Consider the following 10,990-nt stretch of genomic DNA (forward strand, 5'->3'; position numbering starts at 1 on the left):
TGTCGACTCCTCGCTCTGTTCAAGCATTTCGCAATAATGGAGGAAAAGTTGGTCGAACTGTATCGACTTTCCGGAAAGCCGCGCGAGAGCCGTGTATTTTAGTAGATGACGGTACATTGTTAGTATCCTCCTGAATAAACGTTATTTATCACTTCTAGCTGGCCCACTAATAAAACACGACGATAAAACGAGGCGAACATCGTGTAAGTGGCATCAAACTTATCGATGACTCGGTTGATCGAATCTCCACACAGAAAATATCACTTTTACTGCTTGAGAAAAGCGATTACTCAATTTTTTCTTTTTCTCTTGCAGTAGTAATTTTTAACGCACAAAGACTATTTTCTGATCATTGTTTTATAATAAAATATCATAAATACTTTAAAAACTTATTATATCATATACTTTCAAAAAATAATTTTTTCTTTCGAAAACTCTTTCGAAAAAATTGTAAAACTGATGCAAATCAAATTCGATTGAAATCTTTGCTTTTCAGATATCAGATAAAATATCATTGATCCTGGCCAATCATTATTAAAACTATTTATTTTATCCGTATAAAACGCGAAATTTAAACATAGATTTACAGAAAGATTTGAAGAGCAAAATTTTATCTGATATTAACAGACACAATTTAGTCTTGAAAAGAAATATTAATTACAGCGGAAGAGACTAGCGTTTTTCGAATGTTTTACAAATAATTCTTTTCTTTGATTTACAACAGGATAAATGCAGTCTGAAATGACTGGGAGCTTCGATTATGCGATTCATTTATTATGATTCCTTAATCCGTAGAAAATAATAATGACAATGTACATTTCTATATATCTGTCGCTCAACAAATAAGGTAATATGTATAATTACAATGTACGCGCCGCGCGCGGTCGCAAATCTTCTACGAGAGAAAAGAAATTCACCTCCTTCCTTCACCTTCGTTCTTCCTTTTTACCTTCTTTCTTCTTTGTCAGACGGCTCACGGAGGAGAAACTGACAAAAGATCCTCCTCGATTCGCAACGATTCATACACAAAATTCATCTGTAACAATGATCATGTGCAGCGCAGAGGGTGCAACTTACGACTTTTCTTGTAACCTCCTTATTTTCACAAGCGATTAATCGAAACGTACGAATTAATATCATTCTCCTAATGGCAGTGAGACAAAAATTCTGCCGATAACGAATAGGGGAGAAAGCGTCGTGTGCGACGGACTAAAGGAAAAAGAACACAAAGAAAATGATGTATCGCTGTGGTTCGAGAAATAAATGTTGCGATGTAAAACTTTTGTTGCGAATAAAAAAAGCGCTTCGAAAAATTTTCTTCCCGTATACCCGGAATGCCCGTTCCCTTTTTTTCATCAATCTTTTTCTTCCCTTGTTAAAAAAAAAACTGCTTCGAGTCGATCGCGTAATGACTCGTACCACAATCGCATGCAAATGGCGAGTAAGAGGGAAAAGCGTCCCTCGTTCGCATCTCGTATGAAATGTCTCGAAATGGGCCGCTACGATCACGCAGCATTAACAAAGGAACATTACGATTACACGGTGAAGCTGTGCTAGGAAACAATTGTCAAATTAGATAGTATTTACATATATTCATTTATAAATTCGTGTTACGTATCTTCAGCCCTTTTAGTTTTAAGTAATCTTGAAATAATATTAAAAACAGAGTGTAATTTTTCTTTTGTTTTAATAAGATAGGAATCAATTACATATAATACAAATAATTATTGTAATCAAAAATTAAAGTCTAGGAAAACATTTTCTTCTATTCATTATATCAATTTAGTGACGATTTTATAGTCAATTGATTGTTAATTATTAATTAATCAATGCACCTTTTGTTATTAATAATTAATATCTTATCAATTGTCATATAATGCTCCATGATTTTATTTTCTATTTCAAAGTTTCTCTCTATAATTTTTCGATAGAATTAAACCTGAAATAAGCTAAGCAATCATTAGTTATTAATTAACGCTATGGTGCAATCGATTCTAAATGTTATCCATTAAAAAAAACATGACTTAGCAGATTTTTTAAATTTTTTTAAAACTTATTCTCTAGATATGTTATATAAAATGTGTAGAGAAAAGAATAAGATTAATATCTGTTTTCTAGAATCTAGGTATATCACAATTGTACAGTGCCTTCTCTCTTTGTTGTGAGAAAAAGAGAGCTCAATTTGGCGAGGATGCATTCAGAAATTTGGTAAAACAATAAACATTAATTAAGAAAGCAACAATTTAGAAGTTAATTAAATTAATATTAATTAAAATTAATTTTAATTATCCCACACTTTCATCATTTTCGTCCGATTAATCAATTATCATTAAATGTACAATTCAATGTACAATCAATATACAAATGTTCTGCAACTCTGTTGCGCTCTGTGTGCGCTCAAGCAATTTTCTCTGAAAAAATCAATAAACCGCACAATACCTATTGTATTTTTTACAGTAGTTTTTCATTGCTATATAACACAATGGAAAGTCGGTTCTCGCGATTCTCTATAGCTCGATACATAACGAGAATTTTCTCTTGTATTTGTTAATTAGGTGTATATAATTTATATATTAAAAATACCAAATGATCGGCGTATAGTAGCGGCCCATTCGTCAAATAAAAATATTTTAACTAAATCTTAGCGTGTAATGGACAAGTGTTGCGTATGTATCGCGTATGTGTCGCATAACTTTTTTACTTCATGGGACACCTTCCGAATTGCAATATCACATTTCAGATTTTTAAAATTTCAATTTTTATCAAATAAGTGTTGCAACAATGTAAGAAATTAGATGCCAGATTGGAAATAAAGTAATACAGTTTTGCTTCAATATTATTTAATAATTTTCTTAATCACCGGAAATTAATTTTGACTGGATTAATTTAAAAAATGATCTCGTTATTGTAAATTTTGAAATAACGCGATATTACTTTCTTTCCAACTTGATTGAAGCAAAACTCGCATTTCGCATTTTTTTTCGTTATTGAATTTGAAAAAATATTCGGTAATTTATTTAATGCAGAATGAAATTGTATTCCAATTTTATATCGAAAAAAATTTTGAGAACGCAAATTTTGCTTCCAATTCTCACGTAGTTTTATCCGTGAACAGAAGCGATGTGGAACAAATGATCTCTTACGCGCAAGGGCGCGTTTCATCCCCTCGTTTACAACGTAGACAATGTGTTCTGATATTCTAACAGCGCATAGTATAACAAAAACATTGTTGCGAATGAAATTTCTTTCTTATAATATTTTGTTACTACTAGTATCGTGTGACCGGTGTATTTCTGTATACAATGGTATATGCAATGCGATGCCTGCTTGCAATTCGCATTGAAAGACATTGTAATACACCGAAATACAGAATATATCTGTATATTTATTTATACGTTAATATATATAAACTTATAATATATGTATAAGCAATATTTACAAGGTTCTCCATGATATTTTTGACCCTTCGTTCGAGAATAGCGATTATAAGTGCTAACTAATATTCAGCTAAATCTTTTTTAATCAATTAGATTATTATTATTATTATTATACATAGTATAAGTATAGGGATCCTCCTCCTTCGTCCTCCTTCTCCGTTTCGGAATACCACTGAAAGTAGCAACTAATTTGTTTACGAAATTGAGATACAATTTATAAAATTTAATTTGAATACGCTTATCTCATGAAGTACAAGATCGGTATAATCTGTTGTATAAACGATAGTTTGTCCAGAAACGATTAACCGTAAAAAACAAGTATAAAAAGAGATTTTTTGAAAATAACACATAATCTGATACATCTTTTATTAAGGATGGCAAAAATTTAGAAAAATTATACTCCATTTGGCTCCAATTGAATTATCAAGTGAAATTATATCTTTAGTCTACGCTAGAGCACTTCATTAATCTCTATGGAACTGTACGAGGCTTGAATAAATTAAGTATTCACGTACTATGGTTCTGATTTGTACGTGATATTTAACTCTACATAGGAGAAACATGTACGTGCGCGATCTAAAACTTTTTCCACCTACGTGTTTTCTCGCTTATATCTCGATAGGCCCTCAGAGATTCGTTGTTATTATAAGAATGGCATATATACTACTAAAAGATTTAAATAAGGGGAACTACAAGAAAGATAGAGAGAAAGAGAGATGAAAGAGAGAATGAAAAAGGTAAGGAGAAAATGTAGAAATGCTAGTTCCATACCACTAAATCAAGTTTAATCTGTGAAATGTATCTTCAAGTTCGATATGAACTCGCTGTCACATGTCGTAGGACGAGGAGGCCTATCTTCCTGGATGATTTTTTATTTTTAATTATATTAATTAAAAAGATTGTCTATATGTATCATAATGAAATTGATATTACACGCGCGTCATGATAATGAGGGGGAAAGGATAACAAGTCGAAGGAGCGGAGGCAGATGAAATTATAGCTGTTAAGAGTGCGTTAAATCGATAGTGCGTGTCTCGTTGCCGAGAATCAAGCGTAATCTTTTCATGGGCGGTGGCGGCGGGTCCAGGTTCAATTCGCGCGACTTTTTATGCCGTCTCTCGCGGTCCCTGCTCTTGTGTTTCTTTCGGCGTTTGCGTCTTTCCAATCCCTCGACGCGCAGCACCTCGTACTCTGGTTCGTAGCTGTCCTCACTCAGGCCGCTAGTGCCAGACTCGACGATATCGTCCAACACTGGCGATCGCTTCACGCGCAAGGTCAGCTTCAGAGGACCACCGGTTCTCTCCGGTGTGACAGGACAAACTCGACAATTATTCGAATTACTCGTCCGCCATTGGCACTCGATTGTGCTCGATTTTCGCATGCTGCTGTTGTTCTCATAAGCTGTCAATCTGAAAAAAAGATTCCTTCGATTTATTTACTTGACTTAAAAGCAAATCTAATAAAGTACAACATTTTGAAATGTTATAAATTCAATTTATGTTTATATTTTAAATAATATAAATAATTTAAATGATAGAAATGCAATATATTTATTATAGTATAGTTACCGCTCCAAGTTTCCTTCGACATCACAGTTTCTTCCCGACTGAACACCATTATTGGATCCCGCGTCAGATTCGCTCTGAGCCACGGTTGGAGGCCACGGTTCCTCTGGGACCAGCACCGGCGGCTCAGCTTTATTGTACTCGTCATTGCATTGCATCTCCTGCACCGGTGATACCGCTATCGACGAGGAAGATGCGTGACGTGATTCATGTTTACCACGTCTTATCAGTGTACCAATATCTTCCAAATTGCTCTCCTTCTCACTAAATTCGTAGATATCGCCCTGGATACCTGAATCGTCGTCGGCCTCCCCTATCTCGGCCGTCTCCGATCTCTGCCGATCTCTTCTCTGACTCTTGGTAGATTTATTCTTGCTCTTCCTCTTGCCATGACTCTTTGAATCGTCCTTAACACCTTCCGTCAAAATCTCGAACTTGGACTTGGCGCTCGAAAGTCTTTTTTGTAACTTGCGAGACGACTTCAAGCACGCGTCTAAATCGTAATTTTTCCGTCTGGATGTCGATCTCTTTAAAGCAAGGTTATCGGGAGAATTCTCCGAATTCGTATGGCCGATTATATCGCTATTATAATTTGTAATCTGTACATTACTAAAGACCGTCGCGTCATTTCCTTCCGTAATATTTATTCTGGAGTCCACTTTCGTCGCGCATAACATTGCCATTCCGGATCTGACGTCAGATTCGACGCTCGTGGCATACGCGTCACTTTTCGTTACGATGCTTTCTTCTTCCTCCTGACTCAAAACTGTATTATAACATTTTAAAACGTTTTCGGTATCAGTTTCTGTCTCTACAACTTCTTCAGAATTCAATCTACAAAACTCTACACTATCTGAGCGACTTGCCGCCAACGCATCGACAGCGATAGGGCTCTCGCAGCCTTCACTCTCCACTTCCTTTTCTATATCGTACTTCCGCACCACGATTACTTTCGCGGAGTTTAAATCGTTGCAACATTCATCATCCGACCGAGAGCTCATCTCATGTAAAATGTCACTCTCTCGGAAATCAGTCTGCAACGTCAACCTTTTCTTTTCCTCGATCGACGGCGGCGGCGAATCATCATCTTCAAACTCGTAAGACGATTCCTCATTTGGCGTCTTGCGATCATCTCGCTCATCCATCAAGGAAAGTCGCTTGCCATGGGATTTGGAACGTTTGTTAATGCTATTCGCCTGCTCAGCCGCGTCATCAAGATCATTCGCGCCTTCCTTATGCCGAACGGGCGATGAAGAATGATGGTACTCCCTCGAACGATAGTTTGTATTCTCGGGAATCGATTCTACGGTATGTAAACGTTGTTGTACGTGAGTTTGAGACATGGAACTTAATCGGATTGAATCACAGGCGTTTGTACTATAATGTCCCTTTTTGTAACTGGAAGAATTAATGTTATCTACTGTCTCGGGATCGACTTCCGCAGTGAGATTCGGTATTCCCCGTTCGTCCTCCATCAAATCGCCATCACCGTTCGATTCACCGGAATCTTCCACCTTCATCAGTCGCAACGGACAGGTGTCCTCGTTTGATTCCCCCATCACGGTACGCTGCCGTGGTTGTTCCACGCAGAAACCACGGTCCACCTCCGACGCATTCGGCAGATGATGTTTTTGCAGCCGCGAATACAAATTCTCCTTGTGTACCGGTACTCTATCGGAATCCTCCTTCCGATGACTGATATCCGTCACTTCCATATCTTTTGCAATAGGATTGCTGAGACAGGACGATGCAGATTTTATGCTGACTTTCCCTTTCTTCGACTCTGTTCTCTTATGCAATCTACACAAAATAAAAATTAATGTAAAATTATATTAATAGAAGTATTTCGCATAGTAATCGCATAAAAAAACCTAATAAGCTACCTGGACGCTCTGAGTGATTGAGTATTCTTGATGACACTTCCGTCACCGGAACTGCCGTCAAATTTACACATTTGCTTATTACGGAGACTCCTCGTGACGGAAGTCGCGATCACGGAGGGATGCGCTCGAGTTTGCAGCACATTCTCGCCGTTGTTAATCGTCGGCTGCTGCTGGCTGAGATCCGAGAAACGACAGCCTTGCGCGATCAGCAGCTCAGCATCATACTTGGTGAGCCCTTTGCGTCGCAACTCCTTCATGCTGAGTGATTGCGGTGCGACCGCTGCATTCCCGACCAAAACCGCGTTTCGTTCAGTGAGAGCAGTATCGGCTTGTTGCTTATTCCTGTTCAATGGCTGCTGTCGATGTTTAGTTCGATTGATTCGATTGTCCGTTTCCCTCAAACGATAACCTATGAAAAAACAAAAAAATAGATATGTAATTTATCTCTAAATATCAAATAAATATACCTGACGAAATCTCCTCGCCGGGTTTCTGGCTCGCGAAAGCACCGGTTCCTCGCCTCTCGCAGGTCTCGCACTCGCAATAACAGTTGCTATCGCCGAAGAAATCCTCCCCGTAAAAACAGGTAATTTCCTCTCCCACCTCAATGTCGCGCAACACCTTAACGCATGCAGTGTCTCTTCCCGTCGCCACAAACTGCGAAAGAATATTCTCACGTTTACATAATAATTCTTGCGTAATCACGTATCGAATTTCGCTCGTCCATTACTTACCTTGCAATTTGCTCTACAGTCATGGTTTATGTATGCTGCTGGTCCCAACCATAATTGGGCGCAATTCTTTCGACAACTAAACATCACAGAAAAGTCATTTTTTCCAGGATGTAGCAACGCAGCTTCCTCCTAAAATATACATACAAAATAAAGACATATATACAAAAATAAATAAAAAGACAATGTAAGATTTAATAAAAATTTTAAAAACGATAGACAATGAAATTATCCGAATCAAATTTTTCTTTTTTTTTATACTTTACGAAGCTCTAACCTTTTCACTAAGTTCCGCTATACAGCCAACAAGGCAGGAAATTTTATCGTGCTTCATCCATTTTCGGGTGGCACATATCTTAGCACCCTTTTGTCCCTCTAGGCTGTATCTATAGCATGGCTCTATGGCAAAGCCAGAATCTTTATCGAAAACTCGCAGGTATCGTTTGATCTGTGAAAAAAAATGACTATTGCACATAAACACGATTTATTGCCTATACCAAAAAAATTACAAATGCGTTTCTTACTAAAATAATAAAACAATAAATTTAATCTTAAAAAGAAACATATATCACTGTACATTTGTAACTTACATGATTCTCCAGATTAATTTGCTGTTGTTTGGACTTTGTGTGGGGAAGTCGTGCACCCCAGTCACCACCCATCAATTTCTTATATGTTTTCTCATAATTTTGACTTTGGATAAATTCACAGATGATCTTTCGAAGCTCTTCTTTGTTCGCCTTTAATGGCCTATACCTGTCGAGTGGAATAAAACTTAAAGTAAATAATTTTTACACATAACTTGTGAGTTTGTACATCGAATGTTACAGTACCTGATATTCATCTTATGGGTGGTAAATCCTAAGTAGGGATCCAGTACGAGGGATGTAGCCAAGTCGTCATTGTCAGAGAGCTCTTTAGGTGTCATTCCACATCCTCCACCGCTGTTGGGTTGCATCTTTGCACTCACCGTGGCACCTAACCTTCGCTCCTGCTTTCTTACTGCAGTTGCTGAGGCCTGAATCGACAAGCAGTAGTCCACCACCATTCTGCGACGCTGACTTTCACTGGAAAAAGATACGACAATGAAATGGAACGTCGTGGAAGAGAAAAGAGGGCGCTCTCGTGACAAAAGAACTTTTCCTTTCCCCGTAATTTAACTGCGTTAATAGGTTAACAAATTTTTTTGCCAAACAAGTTTAGGTTAATGTGCATTTAACATATCCTTAGTATATTTTCAATGTATAGGAGGTTAATGTACCCCAAATCAAACTCTATCGGGACATCAGGCTCGGTGATGCGCGTTGCTTGTCGTTATTGTTCTCCGCAATTTTCCAAAGCAATCAATTCGGGGAAACACCATTAACAATCTCGTAGGTCCGCGAGCGTAGGGCACGCGCGATCCAAATCGCTATGCCACACAGACGCATGGCATTGTCCAGTTCCTAACTAACGCGCAACCAGTTCCGCAACTCTCGGAGAAATCTTGATGTTTCTCAAAGGGATTAACGCTCCGCGTCGCCCGATAACATCACGCCTCTCTCGACGTAACTTACTCAGCTGTTACTCAGGTGTCAAAAACATCACTCCGCTCGAGAGCAACCCTGTCGCCCCCTCCCCTTCCTTCCCCCGCCCTTTAAACGGGTGCACACGCCCGATTCTCCTCGCAACACTGCCGCGTCCACGTTGTCCCCGTGCGGGGGGGTAGAGCGAGAGACACCGTCCTGGCCACCGGGGCCGCCGCTGATCTGAACCTGACCCTGAACCTGAACCCCGAGGGCGAATCTCAAGTCCTAAAGCTGAGCTGTCCGCCCGAGGAAGGTGGGAGGGCGCGACGTTCACTGATGCCCGAGCCTGTGCTCCTTTAACACACCGTCTCCCGGAACGGTATGGGACGCGACATCGCGACGGCGGCGGCGTCGTCTCGCGATCGGGGCCTCGGGGTTGCGTTCCCCCTTCTCCCCTCCTCGGAAATCAGCGCCACGGACGGGCCGAGTCTCGTCGGGTCCCTTCGTATCGACCGGGACACGGCGACGGCGGCCTATAGGCGGACACCCATAGGCGCGCGTCGACATAACGGTCCTTTCCCTTTCGGAGGAAGACGACTCGTCGTGGCGTCGTCCGAAGACAAAAATGACGACGACAATAACTACTACGACGACAACGTCGTCGTCTGAGAGAATGTACGCGAGAACACAAGACTAATGGCGGGGCGGAAGAGAGGCCGAACGTTGCGGGTCGAGCGATGTTCTTTTTTTTTTTTCCGGAGTACAGAGGTGGCCGTCGGTACTTACCGCGAGGATGCTCTCCCGAGAACGGACTTCTCGCATGTTGCGGTCGGTCGGGCCCCTAAAGCTAGAGCGGCACGGCGACGTGCCTCGCGCGTCGCGACGGAGACGCGCTCGCTGTAGCTATCATGGCTGGGCAGTATCCGAACGGAGGTTGCTCGGGAGGATCGCCACGGTACGGTACGGCACGACACAGCCACGGCACAGCAGCACAGTGCGACGCGATGCGACGCGACGCGATCCACAGCGCGCACTTTCCCTCTGCTCTGTGCACTCCGTGCTGTGTGCGTACGCGCAACGTGAACGTGCGTTCGCACGGTGTGTCCACTCTCGTGTGGTGCAGCTACGTGCGCGGTCTCGCAACTCGTAACTCTCGACGAGCGACAACGCGAACAACGAGCGACGGAGCCGTCGGCCGCGTCCGCCCCGGCGACGAGCTCTCGACTCCGCTTCCGCTTCCCCGAACGAAAGGCGAAAAAAGAGAGAAAAAGATGGAGAAAGAGAGAGAGAGAGAGAGAGAGAGAGCAAGGGATAAAGATAGAAATAGAGAAAAAGAGAAGAGAGAAAGAGGTCGGGTATATCAATCGCGGCCGCGAGGCGAATTCATGCTTTGGAATGCCGTCGCGACGTCGTGTGCCTGTCGTCGGGGCCCCACGTTCTTCTGCCGCCTTGAACAACGCGAGTCAGGCCGCACGCGAGCGGCACCTTGGCGATCTCCTTTCTTTTTCTTCTCGCGTCGCGTCGTCGTCACGCGAATTCGATCTCGCGATACCGTGCTGCATCTAAACGATCGCGGATCGCTCGGGACGATTCCGCTGACGGGACTCTCCGAGATCGTCCGCGCAGTGCTGCCAGACCCCCCGCCATGGGTCAAGCCGCGCATGTGTAATGGATGGCAAATACAGTTATGTGTATTATGGGCGCTTAATTTTGGCGGGCCCAGTACTCTCAGTACAGAGGATATCTCAGTAGTATTTTTGCCAAATAAAATATTTTTCTTAATTACAGAAAAATGTGTATTTTTTATCATTATGTGAACATTCTACTCTCTACTTATCCACGCACACCTGAGTGTGTAGTCACAAG

At 41.3% G+C, this 10,990-nt stretch overlaps 1 protein-coding gene across 3 annotated transcripts; it reads right to left on the reverse strand.

Annotated features, from left to right (window-relative positions):
• Nucleotides 1-753: 753 nt before the first annotated feature.
• Nucleotides 754-10,579, reverse strand: LOC105830481 (histone-lysine N-methyltransferase KMT5B). 3 transcript variants are annotated; one of them, XM_012669810.3, is made up of 9 exons: nucleotides 9,911-10,579; nucleotides 8,450-8,683; nucleotides 8,207-8,372; nucleotides 7,894-8,064; nucleotides 7,620-7,748; nucleotides 7,353-7,542; nucleotides 6,886-7,294; nucleotides 5,006-6,802; nucleotides 754-4,846 (listed from the first exon to the last, which is right to left on the reverse strand). In XM_012669810.3, the coding sequence occupies exons 2-9, from the start codon at nucleotides 8,662-8,664 to the stop codon at nucleotides 4,441-4,443; spliced, it is 3,483 nt and encodes a 1,160-aa protein (XP_012525264.1). In that variant the 5' UTR covers nucleotides 8,665-8,683; nucleotides 9,911-10,579; the 3' UTR covers nucleotides 754-4,440. The 3 variants fall into 3 exon arrangements, with proteins under 3 accessions (XP_012525264.1, XP_036146591.1, XP_012525265.1); XM_036290698.1 differs by lacking the exon at nucleotides 9,911-10,579 and adding an exon at nucleotides 9,173-9,884; XM_012669811.3 differs by lacking the exon at nucleotides 9,911-10,579 and adding an exon at nucleotides 8,878-9,884.
• Nucleotides 10,580-10,990: the final 411 nt, after the last annotated feature.

Source organism: Monomorium pharaonis, chromosome 8 (assembly GCF_013373865.1).
Source record: "Monomorium pharaonis isolate MP-MQ-018 chromosome 8, ASM1337386v2, whole genome shotgun sequence".
NCBI classification, from domain to species: Eukaryota; Metazoa; Arthropoda; class Insecta; order Hymenoptera; family Formicidae; genus Monomorium; species Monomorium pharaonis.